This window comes from Acomys minous (genome assembly GCF_964271855.1).
Source record: "Acomys minous genome assembly, chromosome: 13".
Lineage (NCBI taxonomy): Eukaryota > Metazoa > Chordata > Mammalia > Rodentia > Muridae > Acomys > Acomys minous.
Genome location: NC_140495.1, coordinates 101,402,308 through 101,421,075, shown reverse-complemented (window position 1 = coordinate 101,421,075; position 18,768 = coordinate 101,402,308). Strand labels below are relative to the sequence as shown.

Here is an 18,768-nt window from a genome sequence, read left to right as displayed (position 1 = left end):
TCTCCAGGCATGGGGATGGGAGGGGGGGGCCACCATCAGCTTCTGTGAGAGGAGAGATGAGGGCCTTGGAGCTGAGCAGGGATGGAGAGCTCTGAGGAGCTGTGTACACAGCTTTGGCGCTGACCCCAAACTTCATTGAGCTTTTGCAAAAAAGTAGTGTGATCTGTTCTTGCCTGAGCCCTTGTTGGGACTGGGATTTTTTAGGGCATTCCAGGAGGAGGAGGAGGAGGAGGGAGAGGAGGAAGGAGAGGAGGAGGAGGCAGCCAGTGGCAGCCCCGTCTCAGCATGTGGTTGGAGGGTGAGGTGAGAGGTGCTCACTGCTGGCAAGGGGTGGCCGGGGCAGCGGGTGGGAGGCCTCATAGGAGGGTATTGTCTTTCCTCAGCAGCCTGTTTGTTTGCTATCGTCAGATATTACTGATGGAGCATGAAAGGTCAGAACCATCTGGAATCCAGTGAATTTCCAGCTTTGCTAGGGTTTTCCATCAAGAATTTCCTTTTCTGGTGAACCACACTACTTCATCAGGCCCATGGGGAAGAGAGAGAAAGGGGTAGGGGGAGGAAGAGAGAAAGAGGGAGTGAAGAAGAAAGGTGGGGAGCTGAGGGACAGGGGGAGAGAGGGAAGGAGAAGGCGAAGGGGAAAGAGAGAGGAGAAAGAGAAATGAATGGGAAGAGCTCAGCTTCAAACCCCTCCCCCACTTCAGGAGATGCCCTGGCAGACTCAGCCAGGTTTCTGCAAGAGGTGAGCACGGGTTCATGGGGTTCACTAAGATCCCCATGGGGATGGGCCTGAAGGAAGGCTAGAGCTGAGAGGCCAGGGCGCTCCCCTCAGTCCTCCCAGGGCCTGTCCCTGGGAGCTCACACGTGAACACTCATTTACCCTGTGATAAAGCACTCCGTGAGAGTGTGCAGGCTCCAGGCCATGGCCGGGGGAAGGCAGCGCGTGAAGTTCTGCCTGAGAGGAGCACTAGTCCTGATGTGTGGAGGGAGAAGGATGAGGCGACATGGCTGTGAACTGCAGGGTGGACAGAGACTGTAAGCACAGGAAGCTCTTGACAGCATGATCAGGAAAGAGAGGCAACAAGATGGTGTGGGTAAGGGCCAGGCAGAGCCAGGAAAGCTTGGGCATATTTTTTTTTATGACAAATTCAGAGGGAAGAGCTGGTCATGAGACTGAGGGACCAAGCATCCTGCCTGCGGGATCCAGGTCCACCTGTGGGCACAGCCTGCAAATGATGGGGCTGGGAGCTGGGTCTCAAGGGAATCTGCCATGTTTAGGCCAGAGATGGTGGGTGAGGCCATCAGATCCGGCCGGGAAAGGCCTGTGAGCAGCTTCTAGTCAGCAGAAGTGTACAGAACTAGAGAGCCTCTGTGGCTGGCAGCTATAGCACGGCTGGCAGGCCTTCCTTTGTACCTTTCCCACTACCAACCCCAGGTACCATGCTCTGTCTGACAGCTGGTCAACCTCAAACTCTGGCCTAAGTAATGCCTCTCTCATCTGTTAGGATGCCACTTACAGTTAAAAACACACACGTTGGTGGAGTGGGGACAGCTAGAAGAGTCTGCTGGGCTGGCACGCTGAGGACCAGTCGCTCATAGACAGACACAGCCTGAGCACAAAGTAGACCACAGGTGGCAACAGGCCACCCACACCTACAGCTTATGACCTCATCCACTGGGGTACCATCAATACCTGGCAGTTTCTAGGATGCTCGGATGCTGGAAGGGCGGGGAAGAGAGCCTTGCCTTCTGTCTCCCTGGCCATCTCTCTACGTCCAGAACACTCAGGCATCCAGCACCGTGGTCAGGGCCTTCAGCCTTCCATAAACAGCTTTGGGATAGAGGCCCAAAGTTAGAGTCCTTGGATGAACTCAAAGAACAGTCACCACTTGCCTTAACAAGACCAGAGGAAGGCAGAAGTCTATCTTTGCCATTGACCTTAGAGGCCAGTGTTCTAAAGCGGAGAGGCTGGACCCTTGTCTCATAGCACATGTGGTGGAGGTCACATGTCCAGATTCCTTCCTGGCATCCATACCTGCCTCTAAGTACCACGGCTCCAGGCATCCAGAGCCCCACTTAGAGGACACTTACACTCCAGTTCCTGGGGCATTTCCTGTAAAGGGGGCAGGGCCCTGGGGCTTTGTTTAGTGTTCCCGCCTGGCACAATGGTCCCACTGAGCTACAGCCCTGGTGCAGACTGCTGCATTTGTTTGGCTGTCCGGCTTCCACTGCTGCTGTCCCCGGGAAGAGTGTAGGCAGCTTGGGCATCTAGCCTTCTGTCTCAGTTGGATCTGAGTATTCTGGCTACGCTTGCTTCCATTTCTCCAATTGTCTCCCCCTACCTCCCAAGCTCTACTAGCTAACCACTGGACCTACGTCTCCTTTATGTTGCTTCTGTGCTACTTTGTGCCTCGGCTATCCCTTCTCACTGGTTTTAAGCCTAGGACAAGGGATTCAGAGAACCTCGACAGTGGCTCTAGCACCTATCCATTAAGCCCAAGGCCAGGTCCAGGCACCTTGGATTTACCCGTTTTTAACTTTTTAAATCACTATAAGTCTCTTGAGGTCAAGGAGGAATCACGGGGGAGTTGCTGTTCTCGGGACATGTATGTCACGTAGTGTTGGTGGGAGCTTAAAGGGTTTACTAAACTGCCACACGGAGCACTAATGACGCCAGCGCTGGGCGTTGCCTTGCACATTGCCAGCAGGTGGCACAGGCACAATCATATCTAGTCACTGTACTAGGAATGACGTGGGAACCTGGGCAGTGGAGCCAACAAACACTACAAAGAAAGTTCCAGAGTTGCATCTGTTGCTGGGGGAGGGTCGTTGTGGCTGATAAAGAAGGGGTTCTCGCTTGGGGAGCTCTGTGAACCCTGGGCATGCTTGGAAGGTCTCAGAGCACGGTCATCTAGCTCAAAATGATGTTCCTCAGGTTGGGGGAGTCATGGGGAGCTGAGGTCTTACAGCAAGCCATCATGACCTGGTCCACTGGGGCTCGCAACTCGACAGACGTGCCCCTGAAACCTCGCGTCATGTGCAAACTCACCATGCTCCACAGCACACTCCCCTGAACACAAGAGACATGCTCACCCAATCTCATGGAGCCACTGAAGGTTCCACGCATGTGGCCAGGCTCAGTACCAGTTCTGACCGAAGCCTGTCTTTGCTCACACGCGCTTCCCAGGAATCAACGGTAGAAACCTAGGCTTTTACTCACCGTCTGGTTATCCTCATAGAGTTTCAGGTCGTAGCCACTAAGCTCCACACAAAAGATGATGGCCGTGACGCCTTCAAAGCAGTGGATCCATTTTTTGCGTTCTGACCTCTGCCCGCCCACGTCCACCATCTTGAAGGTGAGCTCCTTGAAGGTGAACTTGTTCTCCACGATGCCCGTGGTCATGTCCCGAGAGCGCAGGATGTCCTCCACTGTGGGGATATAGTCAGGCGCTGCGATTCGCTCCAGGTCATTCAGGTAGTAGGCTGCATTGTCCTCCAGGTGGTACTCGCTAGAGCGGCCAAAGCAGGCCTGAGCCCCGGGGTCAGCCCAGAGCCGTCGCATGACGCCCAGCAGCTCTGGTGTAATCTCACCCTTGCTCTCTGCTGGGCCAGTCAGCGCAAAGAGCTGCACAGCATCATAGGCCCGGTCAGGGTTATGGAAATCGATCTTGAGGGCGGCCAGGGCCCGGATGATACGGGTCAGCGAGTCGATGGCGTTGTAGATGATTAGGGGCTTATACTCCTTGCAGGCCTCCAGGTTGAAGCCGCCACTGTGGATGATCTTCATCTGCTTGACGATGGTGCTCTTGCCGGAGTTGCTGGTGCCCAGCAGGAGAAGCTTGATTTCACGGCGCTGCCGCTGGCTCTCGGAGCGCAGGTGGCGGTCAATTCTCCGGGACCGCCTCGCCGCCTCTTTTTCCTCTGAGCTTTGCCGACATCCCATGGTCCGGCAGCAGCAGGCCCCCTCCTGACGCAGAACACAGGATGGGTGCCTCTCCCCCTTGCCACCAAACAGAATGGTCACACTGAGGGATGCTGAAACGTGGGTTGGCGAGACGGGCAGGCAAGAAGAGACAGCTGACCAGAGAGTGCTCAGTACTGGCTTTGGGGCAAGGCCACACCACACGGCAATCCCCGCCCCAGCACCTCTTCTCCTGTGGGCATGGCGCTGAGTGCAGTGGGGGCAGAGACCACACCCTCCCCTCTAGTGACACTCCACCTCCCTTGTCAGCACTGTGGCCTGATTTGCCGTAGTCATTCCCTGCACTCTGCCACGGTAGGAAGCTGTCCGCTTGCGTCTGCCTAGGCAGCAGCGTCTGCCCAGGCTACTGCTGTCTGGTGGCTGGTTGCTGTGGCGATGATGCTAAGCACGGCTGGAGGGCCCAGCGCTCCCTGAGGCCCCCCTGCCTCAGGCTGCTCCGGCTCCCTGCCTCGCATCCGGCCCTTCACCTAACGAAAAAGAGAACAGCATGAGCTACCTCCTGGGCCCACCTCAGGCTGCCTGGGGAAAGGGATCAGCCACCAGGCCTCAGAAAACACCAGAACAGTTCATTGACTCTCAGCCCCTTAAGTGCTTCAGGGTTAGTGCCCAACCCACAGCAAAACAAACATGCTCAGCCTTCCACTCTGCCGATCTGCTCGACGCCAGGTGCAGGGCGGACAGAAGTGAGCTGTGCAAGGCTCTTTTGCCTGCTGGCCCCAGGGCTGGATTCACTTGTGCCACCCCTGGCCTACTGGATGCAGCTGACCTTGTCCCCTCTGAGACTGGGTCTCCACAGTACGACCCTGCCGTGGGTGTCCACTATTCCAGGACACTTGGGGAACTCAGCCCTACTCTGCAGCCCTGGCTGTGGCCGTGCCTGGGGAGAGGCCAGGGAAAACTAAGTATCTCCTAACTTTCACCCCTTTTAGACACGGGGCCATCTCTTGTTCTCACGGGGCCAGATGCACAGAGTATGTACAGTGTGTCAGGATGGAGCTCTGGCCCTGTTGACCCTTCCAGGGGCAATCAGCAGATGGGGGCGCCATGGGCTCCTGAGTGGGCAATAGCTAGGCACAGGTCCTGAGGGATGGCCAAGGCCTACAAATCAGGGCAGTATGGTGCTAACTGCTCTAGGGAGGCTATCAGAAAGCTGGGAATCACTGAGTCCAGGCATGGCCGCCCTGCTCAGGTCTTCTCTAGGGTCAGGCTGACTCAGGGATCCTAAGTGACGCCAGAGTGCTAATGAGGAACAGCTGTATTCACAGCTGGCGCCAGTGACACCTGTTGACCACCTGGGGGACAGTTACCTCCTAAATACCTCCATCACCTGCCGACCTGCTGGGTGCTGGGGCAGCTCTTCTCCTGCAGGAGGCTCAGTTCTGCCTCTGACTGGGAGCCTGGGTGGCTCCCCGCCATGGCACATCCTCTGCCTTCTTTCCTCCGATCTGTCTTTGCCTGGCTATTGTATCACAGGTACTTTACAGCCCATCAAATGTCCCCTTCCCTGACAGCAGGCTCCAGGGTAGAAGGCCCAAGGCAGAAAAGAATTCCTAACCCAGGCAGGGGCCTCCCTCTGCCTCCACTCCTAGGTGTGACCAGTACCTGAGACTCAACCTACCCAGCCGTACATGGGTCTTTATACACCTGACTTGGATCCTTAGGAAATGGCAGCCCATCCCCCAACGATGCCTTTCTCTGTCCTGGTCACACTAGTCCCAGTAACCATGCCCTGGCTTTCTCCAGTGGCTGTGGCCTCTGGTCCTCTCCAGCCCTTTGGGTCCACTTCTTCCAACAGTATCTTTGAAGCCACTTCTTGCCCTGGGTCCAAGCTTGACACTGCCCACTGCTCTCAGGGTGCAAACCTCCCTCTTCACATGGCCTCTGGCCAGGTACCCCACTGCCTCTCAGCATCTCGGGTAATTTACTCCACGTCCGAGTGTGTTCCTTGTGCTCACAGGTATCCGGGACGTGCAGAGCACCTAGCACAGCGCCCGGCCCCCTGCAGGAACCAGCTAGTAGCAGATATCACCCCGCCGTTTGGGTCACGCCATCACAGCATCTTCACCACCTCAGCTGACGCGTGTGACAGGAATGACCTTCCCCTGGCAAGCGGCAAGCAGCGCCCGCCTTGGCTTTAGTTCCGCCAGGAGCAGAGTAGTGCTCAGGGCACAGTGGGCCCCTCAAGCAGGTGCTTGAGGAGGAGAAAGGGAAGGAAGGTGAGGTTAAAGAGCTACTCCGCTTTCTCGGCAGTCTCCCCCCCCCCCCAGGGGAGCCATGAAGATGTGTGCCAGAGACACCCCAGAAGCAGAGCTGCCTGGAGTAGTGATTAGACGTCATTCAAACCATCCCATGATTGTCTGAGAACGGAAGCCTCGAGATGCACCCGCTCCGTGGTGGCACACAAACAGCATACGTGCACATGTGCAGCAGAGCATCACTCCCGCGTGTCTCTGCACACAAAGGCCCGGGAGCCACTTCCCAGCAGTAAGGAGTGCCAGGGGCAGGCTTCCCCCCTCCCCCGTGTCCATGGCACCTGGGCTTGCCTGAACCTCTCTGGATGGTCTGTGAGCATGCAGAGGTCCAGAGTCAGTGTGAATGAGTCCTGATCCTCACCGATGACCTGACATCCCCACCCCCCCCTGCCCCCAGGTGGAAAAGTGTGTATCCCCTTCAACCTGCTTCTGTGTGTGGGGGTGTCCTTCCAGGAAGTCTTCCTAGTAGCTGCTGCAGGGGGAAGCCCTGGGGCCTTAGGTGCCAACATTGCCATTTCAGCATGAGGGGCAATGCCCTCCCTCCTGAGGCCTGGCTGAGGATGACCCTTATCAACACCATTTTCTTCAGTGTTTCAAAAGTTAAAGGTATGCCAGCCCTCGCCAGCTGGTTCTCCTTCGTCTGGATGGCCATTAGTGATAAAGGTCAGCCAGAACACGCAGCACTGCTAAATGATCCTCCCAAACTGTTTGCTGCCAAGAAAAGTAGGACCCTCAGGACAGGTTTCAGTTACCATAGTTTTAGTACATGGCCTGGTCTAGATACGTGACCCTGGTCTAGCTAGAGGACCCCGGAGTTATGATTCCTGAGGGATGGGGGGGGGCAGTCACCTGCCTTGGGCCAGCATTGTATCTGAACAGAAGAGGCCGCCCACTTCCTTGCAGTGCACACCTGGTCCTGACATTCCCACGGTCCTGTCAGGCCCTGCTCGCTCTTGGAGCCATGGCTCTCCTTGGCTACTCCTGTTTGGGGTGTCTCTTGCTGGAACTTTCCCTGCTCTTTGTAGGTCAGCTTCCATGAGGGAGGGGCCTCTCCTGCATGCTGCTGCTGCTCTGCACAGTAATCTGTCTGCTCTGCAGTGTCTCCTGCTATGCACAGGAGACTTCTTAAGACTGCTGAAACCGTGCGGGGCAGGAGAAAGGTGGGCCCTGGTGAACCTGAGAGGAGATGGCGCTTGTGAGCAGGCAGGCCTGTGTGGAGAGGGCACATAAGCATGGCACGGTCCTTCCTTAACTGTCCACCCTGCTCCTGCCTTGGTGGATCCCGTTCCCAGCACTAGACCTTGAGAATTAAGAGAAGCAACCCGGCCTTTGGCCTCAAGTGGTAGGGGAGGAAGTGTCTGTTTACAGACGTGTGACGTGAACTTCAGGAAATGTGTTCCACAACTGTGAGGCTGGGTGTGTGTGTGACTGGGAGAGCAGACAGTGCACGGGGGAGGGGTGCTGGGGGGCAACTGGGAGAGCAGACAGTGGGGGGGGGGCAGCAGAAGAAACGGGGGGGGGGACGACAGTGGGCTGCTAGTCAGGAGCCCTATGTGTTGCTGTCTAGAAACTGAGAGCCAAGGGCTGGTCAGGTGGTCCCTGATAAGCAGGCATTGGCTGTTAGGAGCAACGAGGGAATAAAGGGGAAACTGTGGCCAGGCGATGCGAAGACTATGTGGGGGGCAACTCTCCCGCTCCGAGTCATCCTCTTCTAGATCACCAGGGTCCCAGACACCTGAAGCAAATAAGCCGACGGCCCCACCTAGAGTTCTTTTAGCAGCTGTGTGGGGTCTGCTGACCCTTGGGAGATGTGAGTGCCAGAGCAGTGGAATGGGGCGGGGGGTTGGTGATGGATGCTCAAGTCTAGCTATGCTCTACATGGAACCTCAGCCAGTCCTATCTGCTGACGTCAGGCTCCTACCAGCCCTTTCCCCTGGGTCTACCTGGATTTTACAGGGTCCTGGGGGACTCCTCCAGCCTCACAATGGAACTTGATGTCACTTGGCCTGAGGAAGAGGTGCAGCGGGTATCCACATGTTTCATGCCTCCTGACCCCGAAGCTGCTCATGCGTTCCCAAGGGTGGTACCCCAGGATCTACCAGCCTCGGGTAGGGCTGGAAATAACAGAAGTAGCAGGCAGAGAAGAAGCGTGTACAGAGGCTTGGAATGTGTGGGCGTGCGCAGCAGAGATGAACCGCATTCACCGTGGGACTTCAGGGAGGTCGGCGGGGGTGGGGGGCCTCATCAGAGATGAGAAGTGTACATGGCGAGAGGTGAAAGAGAGGCCTAGCTGGGGTCTTAGTTTTCCTTCAGCAAAGAAAAAGGAGAAAAATGGTTTTAAGCTTTGTATGCAGATGCACGTTTGTGGTAGTGACATGTATACACTTACGTGGATGTGTGTATGTTTGTGCGTGTGCATTCCTGCTTAAGTATATCTGTGCAGTTGTTCCATGTGATGGGTAGGTGTGTGTCCGTGTGCAGTCTGTGGTAAGCTCAAAGCAAGGTAGCCATGGACAGGAGGGACCAGTTGTGCTTCAAGGGAGAAGAATGGGACCAGGAGAACCGGCGGGCACATTGCCTCATGCTCAGGTATGATGCCGTGGTGCTGAGCTCGGAACTTGAGGTGTTTGTGGATTGAATAATGCAAAGACTAAATCCCTAATGACAACAGACATCAGACCACAAACCGGGCAGAAACAACAGCAAGTGCCAAGTGCCAAGCTTTATTATAAAAATGGGGCTGCCGGGCTGGAGAGATGGCTGAGTGGTTAAGAGTGCTGCCTGCTCTTCCAAAGGACCTGAGTTCAATTCCCAGCAACCACATGGTGGGTCACAACCATCTGTAATGTGATCTGATGCCCTCTTCTGGCCTGCGAACACTGTACACATAATAAATAAATGGAGCCGCCATTAGGAGGGGAAGGTCAAAGGTGGAGTGCGCAGGCAGCAAGTCTGCAAAGGTGGGCAAGGCTGGCCTCCTAGCAGGTAGTAAATGACTGCACGCACGTGCTAGAGGAGGCAGACACGTAGGCACCTGAGGATGAGGGGGTACCACATCCACAGCAAGGGCTGAGGTACCTGTGACAGGGGCTGGAAGGGCAGCTGGAGCGAAGGTCCAATGGCAAATCAAAGCCCAAAGGTTTGGATGATGCCACTCGGCTAAAATAGACTGGGCACGAGGCTCCTGTGTGTGGACTCCGGTGAGAGGGCTGAGTGGCAGGTGGACGTAGTGTCTAGACATGGCAGGTGATTCTAAGAGACTGAGGCTGCACGGCAGTGATGGGATGGTGGCTGGGGAGAAGTAGGGCGGAAATGAGGGCATCCTGAGGACCGTCCAGCAAAGCTGAGAGCTGGGGCCACTGTGGGAGAGGAGATACCGAGCGAAGCGGCAAGCATGGAGGGGGCACAGCCAACTGTCCTTACAGTGTGAGGCCTCAGTACAGATGTAGGGGCTGTATCAATCAGTCAGGACCAGCAAGTCCACCCCGACCTCCATCAGATGCACGCGGCCGGAGGTGTGCATAACATGAGGGCTCTGCCCCGCTGGCCCCCCAAGCAGTTTTGGGCAGCTCGTTTTCTTTGGACCCAGCTCTTTACAAGCTCCTTGCTGGGCTTGATCCTAGCACAGTACAAAGACTGTCAGTGTGCAGTGCCCAAACCCTGACCCCACTCAGGGGTTCCTCTGTTAAAAGTCCTCACTCCTTCCATTTCCAAACTCAGAACTCCCGGTCCATGCCAACCATCTCCATGCCAACCATCTCCATGCCAACCATCTCCATTAAGACCTTCCCTACCTGACCAAGTCTACAGCAGCGGTTCTCAACCTGTGCAGGTCATGGCTACTTTGGGGGGTCGCATACCAGATATCCTCCTGTATATCCGATATTTACGATTCATAACTGCAAAGTTACAGTTATGAAGTGGTCACGAAATAGCTTTACGGGTCATCACAACATGAGGAACTGTAGTAAAGGGCCGCAGAGGCAGGAAGGCTGAGAACCACTGCACTGGAGTCTCTGAGCTTGGTATCTTTCCACTACTTGATCAGCTTGCCTTCGCTATACGCTGCCCCTTCCTAAATGTGGCCCTCTCGGTCCTGGAAAAGATATCAAGCGACAACCCTGAGCCAGCCCAGACACAGTATTAGGCAGCGCTCTTTCTCTCAGGGTCTTTTGCACCGTGGACACCCTTTATGCCAGTTACCGTTGCTCTCCTTGGTCTAACCCTATAGTGTATAGTCCCTGGAGGCTTGCCTGTTCCCTCACAAGCATAGGACTTGCACAGCACAACACCTATATTCATGGCTGTCAGAATGCACTAAGACAGAATTGGGCTGTGCCAGCTCCTGGTCTGCCTCTAGCCCTGGCTGCCCTCCTTAAACTCCTCTCTCAGGACCTCCTCTGTAACAGTCAGTGAGCTGGCCCCACAAGAGCATTGGGAAGGCAGCTCAGATCCAAGTCACCAAGCGGCTTTTCCCAAGACAGCTGACTCTAGGGTGGGAAGGGTTATCTATCAGCTTACAGGCCACGCCCCCTCACTACCTCACTCTAGTTTCTCCTACCTGTTTAGCCCCCTGGCTACCCGCTACCATTGCTACCATCGCTGCTAGTCTCTCAGGTAAGCCTGCCTCGTGCTGAAGCTGGACCACCAGAAAGGGTGACCCAGGACAGCAACGGCTTTGCACACAGATGCTCCCCCTCGACACAGAGATACTTGCTGGGGAGAGCCTTAGGCTCCCTGAGGGTGTATACTCAGGCTGAAGGGTAGAGAGGGGGGGGTCATACCTGAGACCCAAGACTGTGAGCCGCAGTACGTAGAACCCCAAAGCCCATGGTACATCAAGGCAGTGAGGCTGCATCCTAACACACCGTTGGGCTATGTGTCTCCCAAATACCACACACACTGAGTGCACAAGGAGTTCCATTGTCTTACACCCTAAGCAAAAAAAACAAAACAAAAACAAAAACAAAAACAAAAAAAAAACAACCCTGAGAACTGCAGCGCATGTAGTTGCAGGTCTTGAGGCAATCAGGGGTCCTTCTCATGGAGGTCTTTCTAACCCGTGGGAGCTCCTCCTGAGCCTGGCCTGGTCTGAAGTTTCCCATGGAGGTCAAGTGTACCCCCAAGTGGAGATGAACCGGACCCTCCACCCCACTTTCTCAGATGCCCTTTGCCCTGGCAGGGCCAGCCCTTCTGCCTCCTTCGTCCCCTTGGCACTCAACAACCATGCCGTCCGTGCTGACTTGGAGGGGGCAGATGGGGGCTGGCCGGGTGGTGGCAAGCTGAGCTCACCAGGTCCTCCGTTCACATAGTGTCATCAGGCAGAAGGGAGAAAGTCCCGGGTCTGGTCCACACCCATCCTCATCCTGTATCTCAGTCCCCAAGGCCTAGCAGAGAACAGTGCATCTGAGGTTCTCCGAGCCAGGCACCTGGGCAGTTCACACACTGCTCACTGGCCAGGAAGCTTCCCAGGCCATCAGAGCTTACTCATCTCTTTTTACAAGTTCTCATCTGGGTGTGGTAGTACTCACACCATGAGTGGATTCCTCATGAATCCATTTCCCTTGTGTGTGTTCTAGAACAGTGGAGGACAGCTTGGGTGGGAAGGTTCTAGAACCAAGCCTGGGCTTCACTGTGTATTCTGTAGCAGGATCATGCCTCCTTGGGCAGCTGGAGCCACCAGGAGAAGCAGGTATCTAGGAACACTGGGCCCAGAAGCCTGTGGCTACGCATACTTGGTCCCCAGCCCACAGGAGGCTGAGGCACGAGGGTCACGAGTTCTGGACCAGCCTTGAGCTTTACAGAAAACCATTGTGTCAAAATGAGCGAATCCATCAATGAACTAGGCCCTCTCTGCTTGCCTCTGGAAGTGAAGTCCCCGAGTGGACACCCCCACCCCCCACCCCCAATGGCTTTATTTTAGAAACTGAAGAAAAAGGAAAAGCTTGTGCCTGTGTCTGCCGCTGATAATCAGTTCCCTCCCCTCTTAGTAAGGAACTGTTTGCTCCTGCCTCTTCACGCCTGCCTCACTAGAAGCATGCTCTCCGCTTCAGCTGACACCGTATGCTCCTCTATTCCTCTCCTGCCGAGGCGGAGCCAGCCTTATTAGGTCTGCCTAAAGCCAGGCCTGGACTATAGGGGGAGCCTTCACGCTGTCTGGCCCTCCTCTGTCCATCCCAGCCTTTGCCCGGTATGAACTGGACCAGAGAAGCCAGGAGCCCATGGCTATGGACTTGCACATGGCTCTTGTCCCCACCTGTTACTGCGGCGGCGGTCCTGGTCCAGGGTCCCAGTAGACACTTTATGAATCCACCTCACCGCTGCGTGTTCTGAACAGTAGAGGACAGCTCTGGGCGGGCCGCTGGGAGTGTCTGTCCCAGGGAAGTCGGAAAGTGAGCCTGGAGAGAAGGTGCTGCAAGCAAGCCATGGCTCCTTTGTGTCTGCTCCTCCACAGCAGGAGCATGCCTCCTTGCGACCCTGGAGCCGCCAGGGGAAGCAAGTATTTAGGGAAACTGGGCCTAGAAGTCTGTGGCTACAGACATTGGTGGCCATCTATCTATGCTCCCGCCCCACACCATTTGTGGCCATCTAGGCCTATGTCACAGTAAGCACAGGGATTGGTCATGATTTTGTAGAGGTCTAAAGAGAGGAGGTGACTTCTAGGGGAGTCCACAGAACTTGGCTTTAATCACCCCCCCAACCCCTGGCTTCTGTACCCCAATGCTACATTCTTAATCTGACCACATCTGGGCATAAGCTGCCGCAATGTTTTTCCCGAAATGGATTTATCTCTCCTTTTTTTTTTTTTTAAACTTATCTGTATACTTTAAGAAGAACTTTAAGTGGAAAGCCAGCATCATTCATCATAGGAATGATCCGGAATACACAACAATGTGAAGGAACTGCTTTTGCTGCTGGCCTGGGACTCGCGTCTGCAGAAGGGCCAGGCGAGGTCACTGGCTGTTTGTTAAACAACAAGGATTAGTGCCTGCTGGATGGGGAGAGCCACACCGGGCACCAAACTGGGATTTTCTCCTTGAAGGAGAAAGACTGAGAGATGTTAAAAAGGATTCCCTTCCTCCAAAGAGATGGCTCCTCTGTCCCTTGCTTGGAGAAGCTGGGTTCTGAAGCCACTGTTTTCTGGGGATGCAGATGGGGCACACAGAAGGCTTGGGCCCAGAGGCCCTCCGTGTTGGGACACTCAGGAGATAAGGTTATTAGGCTGTGGTACCAACACTGCACCCCCTGTCTCCTCTTTGCCCCACTTCTCTGCTCAGTTGCACGTACACGGTTAACCGTGCGCCCTGCACCGCTCCGCTCAGCATCTTAGGTCGGGGCCTGGGCCTCAGGCTGGCCACTCTCAGATGACTTGAGCCCCAGCGTTGTCCACTCTGCTCCAAGGCGGGGACACAGGGAGGACAGGCCGAGTTTGTGCATCAAGGAGCGCACGTTATGGCTGGGAGGTTAACCAGAGCATTCCTGACACAGACTAGCACTGGTGTTAGGGACACGATGGAGGATACAGAACAGGACTTGTGAAGAAAGGCTGAAGGCACAACATCCCGAGCCAACCTCACAGCAAAACTGGCAACCTGGAGACTCTGGCCCTAACAACAGAAGTAGGGTTCAGAGTCTGGGAGTGGCCCTTACATGGGTTAGGAGCTCTTGAGGAGGTTAATGCCAGGGGCAGGAAAGTGGCACATGGGTTGAGGGTGCTTGGGGAGGGCTGTGCAGGAACAGATGCCACATGGGGTACAACAGGTGGCTTCAGGTACCCAGAGCAGTGGTATTCCTGGGTTAGGAAGAGGTACTTTTGAATTACGGCCCCTCCACATTACAGTGTAAGATGCCATGCGGACACTACCCTGGGCAGGCTGAGTATAGACAGTGGAGCCGCTGGAGAGTGGGTGGCGTTAGAGGTGAACCCACACCTGGACGACAGGGGCACACCTTTCCTTTTATACCAGTGGAAATGTCCTTTGTTCGGCTCTCCCTGGGCCTCAGGATTAAGGGAGCTCTCGATGCCCAGTGCGGAGTGATGCCAGCGTGGGATACAGCCACGTGCACGCGCAGCCTGCTCTGGCTTCCTCCACACTTTTTCCCTCACCCAATGAGACTGTTGGCAGGAAAGGTCTGAGAGTTCACTTAGGCTTCGGAGATTAAAAAACCCGTTTGCTTTGAGGCCAGTGACACTGGACAAAGACAGGGCAGGTGATCACTCCAAGGATCTGCTCTCCTGGAAGACGACCTGCACTTCTTCCTTCTTGTTAACCCTTAAAAAAATCCGCAAAAGGACAAAACACCCAGTTTCTGCCTTCCTGGTTCTATTTCACATCCTTTAGGCCCACAGTGCCTACCACACATGGCATTTTTTTTCTGACTCTTTTTGAAAGTGCAGTATAAGGCTGGCTCCAGGGTAGTATTGGATCTTACCCCCGGGAAGAAAGGGCAGGCTGGCCCTCCCTCTGGCCTCAGGGCTCCTGTGTCCTCCCATGGTACCTTCCCTGAGTACACTGTGAGAGTGGTCTTCCCTGAGATGACCCCACCCCCCATGGTGGGCTTGTCTGGGCTACTGCTCTACCCTCATCCCCCAACTGGCAGCTCCACTTCCTTCAAAGCAGGTGCTCTGGGGAAAGATGTGCGGAGCAGATGGTTGAGGAGATGGACCAATACCAAAAGATGTTTGCACAGAGCTCGAAGCTTCCCAGGGCTCCCTTCGGAGTACATTACCTGATGTGACCTCGTTTAGGAGCGAGGGGAGGGGTCAGATGCCAACAGTCCTGGGGTCCTGAGGTCTCTGTTGGTCCACAGACATTGCTAGGTGTTCTGGGACCTGGTCCTGATGATATTCCGGGGTCCCTTTATCCGCTTCCTTGACTTTTTGGGCCCTGCTTTCCATATATCCCCCTTAGACGGGTGTCTCAGCTGTCCTTCCTGAGTGGGAGGCTTGCCCAACAAAGACCTCAAACTTAGAGGTTTCTAGTTCCTTCTTGAGAGTAGGGCAGGAGTGCTCCACCTGAAGCCTCCACCGTCCTCCTCTCTCCCATAGAGCCCTCCCTGACGTAGCTACCTGCTTACTACGGACTCCATAGGAGGCACTTCTTCCCCCCAAGGCCCTGGCTCCTGGGCTCTCATGCCATGTTCTTCCTGACTCCCCAGCCCTTAACTGGCATCTTTCCCCACGGTCCCTGTCCCAGCCCTCATGTCATACTCTCTTTTAAGCCTTCGGGCCCTAAACCTGCATTCTCTGCCCCAGCCCTTCCCCTATTCTCTCCGCCTCCTCCGTCCTTGCCTGCGACCCCTTTCCCACTCCTCCTTGCCTCCCTGCCTGCGTCTTCTCCTCCTGGTCCTTGCCTCGACACCTCTCTAACTGGTTCCTGGACCTTTGTCCCACTTTCCATGCCAGAAGCATCTCTCCCCTTCAGGCTGCCCCACTCTCCAACCAAGCTGGGCATCTTTTAAGAATCCTCTGTCTCTGTTGTTTTGGAGAAATGGGCTTTCAGGTTGACCTTTGCTGGGATCTCTAAATATTACCAAGTAGTCCCCACCTGCCCCCTGCGCCCAGCCCCAGGTCTGTCTCTGTGACTTTGTGTGTGTTGTAGATCACACAGGTTACATCTTTGCAAGTAGAAGGATGTCCCTCATGCAAGCAAGCAAACAAACATACACCGGTACCCGAGGAGACCGACTCTCAGAGTAATAAATTATTACAGATGCAGTTCTTATGCCCATTAATCACCACACACTGATACCAAAGACGGGGCTGTTGGCTTGCTGCTTTAATCAGAAGTTGACTTATAGACGAGTGGAACCTGAGGACTTTAAATGCTTCCTTGTCGCCCAGGGCAGATGTGAGGACATTTGAGGTAGAGACCCTGAAGCTCAGGTTTATTCTGCAGCTGCCAGGGGCGGCCCTGCCGAGCCACAGCAGCACACCTTGTATGACACGCAGTTTACTCTCCCCAACAGCAGTGTGGTGACAAGTCCGCTGCTAACCCTGTGCCCTAACAAACTGTCTTACGCATACCAAACCAGGCTATACTCCACCTGGCTTTTGAGGATTTACAAACCAGCCATGGTGATTTCTACAGAAGCCCAGCCCCCAGGTATTCATTTATACAATATTCAAGGATGTGATTACAATAAGGACAACTGGCATAACAGCCCTTGGGACCAACACAGCTGACTCACAGGGGAGGGAAACCAAGTGCTTAGGGGTGCTTGAGGGCTACCTACTGTCCTGGTGCTGCCACAGACACCAGCCAGCATGGCATGCTTTACAGGGAGAATGTTGAACTCCCATACACCAGGGGCAGATGACAGAGTGGGGAAAAGGGGTTTCTGTTCACTAGTTTTCCTAAGGCATGCTTAGGAAAATATAACTATGTTTGTGCGGTGTTTTGTTTTGTTGTTGTTTGCAACCACTCAAAAGTCACTAGGACCCTGGCCACTGGGTTAGCTTTTCCATTGTGCCCCTATAACCTTTCCTGACTTGCAGTTTGGCAGCAGGACCCCCTTTTTTGCTTCCTCCAATCTCTCTCTCTCTCCCTGCTGCAGCTGGGCAGGTCACAACAGACTATTAGTGTCCTACTCCTAAAGGAAGGTGACATGAGATCACCAGAGAGGCCCTTTCCTGTATCCCTGTGACTCTGGCCAGCCACATGTGTAATCTTCTGGCCCACAGCCACCAAGGCTGACCAGACAAGAGGCGAGAACTTCAACTGAGAGCGCTGACTCAGAAGGAAACACGGCCAGGACTAAAGAGATAAAAACGACGAGTTCAACCTACGGAGGTGGAGGAGGAGGGAAAAAAAAATATGACAGCCAAGAAGTAGGGCCTTTAATGAGGGCCCCGTTAAATTGTGTGCTGCCTCGGGGAGCTGTGGCCTGGGGAAGGCTAACCGCTGGTTTAGTCAGGTCCCCGGGTTGGGTGAAGAACGTGACTCTACTGTACTGGACCTCTGTAGATTCCTGCCCTTGCCTTTACACAAGACACTAATAATCTCATCCTGCTCCCCAAAGTTCCCCAGATGAGTTTTGAGGCTCCTTTCTCCTCTTTGCTATTAGGTAAAATGTACCCCCTATCTGCCTGAACCCCCTTTCTTCCTTGCTCTGTCCCACGGCCCTCTTCTGGACCCGCCCGCGCTCACTCCTGTGTTCAGACTCAGCTCACACAGATGCTGTGCGATCCTGGTGCATATCCTGGGATCCTCCTCAGGTCTGAGAAGGGCCCAGGAATGTGCATTTTATCAGTGCTGACATCTGCCTGGCGCTAGCAGCCTGGGGCCCCTGTATCAGCTCTTCATCCAGCAATAGGTCAGTCACTCCTAGGAGAGCCTGAACCTTGACAAATCTTGGTAGGCTCCTTAAGAGAAAGAGGCTAGCTGGCCGCGATGGCGCACGCCTTTAATCCCAGCACTGGGAGGCAGAGGCAGGCGGATCTCTTTGAGTTCGAGGCCAGCCTGGTCTACAAAGACTGTTCCAGGACTACATAGAGAAACTCTGTCTTGAAAACCAAACCAAATGAAACCAACCCAAACCAGAGGCAGGGGCGGAGTGGAATGTTTTTATGCTGTGGCCAGTGGAAGAAGAGCACCCAGGAGAAACTCTCGGGGGAGTGGGGGCCTCAGAGCAGGATCAGAGAAGAGCCTGGGTGCTGTTAACCTCCAGCCATGGAAGGACACTGGGCTGACCACATGGGGAGCCTATGAGGGAGAAGAGCCCCACTGCTGTCCACTTTGAAGGGGAGACAGACCCCCACAGGCATTTCCAGGGAGGGAAGCTCCATGGGCCTGGCTGCAGACACCCCCGGGTGTGGGACTACTGTAGGGAACAGTGTAGCCATATGAACAAGAGGCCCTGGGGGCATTAAGGCATGCACAAGACGCTCAGCATACTTTCCCTTTCTCGTGGGGCGCCTCAGGCCAGACTGGGCCCTTCTGTTATCCTTCTAACTCCATCCACAGCCCGGTTATTGGGCTTAATCTGCTCACTCTGTCTCCTGGGCAGTAGGTAGCAGGTGTCCTTGCTGTCACCAGCCCCATGCACTTGGTGCCCCACGAGCACCTAAGGGCTTCGTATTAGAAATAAGGCAATGGGCTTCTCTCTCTCTCTCGGGCTTGAAGCCTTCTTTCTGTCCCTTGCCGGTTGAGTTGAGAGGCAGGGTCAAGGTCGTGCCAGGGCCCAGGGACTCTGCTTCAGAGCAATCTCCAACTGCCTCCTCACCCCTACTCCCTCCTTTGCTCATCCCCCTGCTAATCTGTCACACAGGGATCCCTCTCACAGCTCAGTGCAACTGTACCATAGTCTCTTCTTTTGTCAAAGCCTGTGAGATTTTGATCGGAGCCTTCTCACACCCAACGGTTCAGATGTCTCTTCCTTGCCCACCACATTTACAGACAAAACCGATCACTCTGACCCAAATACTCAACGCTGTCTTCCCTCACAGAACCGCTCCTCTCTATAACAACATGTCACTGAGCCACTCGTGGTCGGTGGGCCCCGCCCCATTTCCTATCAGGATCAACAGTGTAAGCG

General features: G+C 54.9%; 2 protein-coding genes across 2 annotated transcripts in view; one reads left to right on the top strand and one right to left on the bottom strand.

Annotated features, from left to right (window-relative positions):
• The window catches only part of RSPH14 (radial spoke head 14 homolog), a 77,817-nt gene that overhangs the window by 40,536 nt on the left and 18,513 nt on the right, over positions 1–18,768 (top strand). The window lies entirely within an intron of this gene.
• The window catches only part of GNAZ (G protein subunit alpha z), a 49,756-nt gene that overhangs the window by 21,421 nt on the left and 9,567 nt on the right, over positions 1–18,768 (bottom strand). The window contains exon 2 of the mRNA XM_084754695.1: positions 3,218–4,446. Within this exon, the coding sequence (XP_084610821.1) occupies positions 3,218–3,940 (723 nt within the window). The 5' untranslated portion in view covers positions 3,941–4,446. The remainder of the gene's footprint in view (positions 1–3,217; positions 4,447–18,768) is intronic.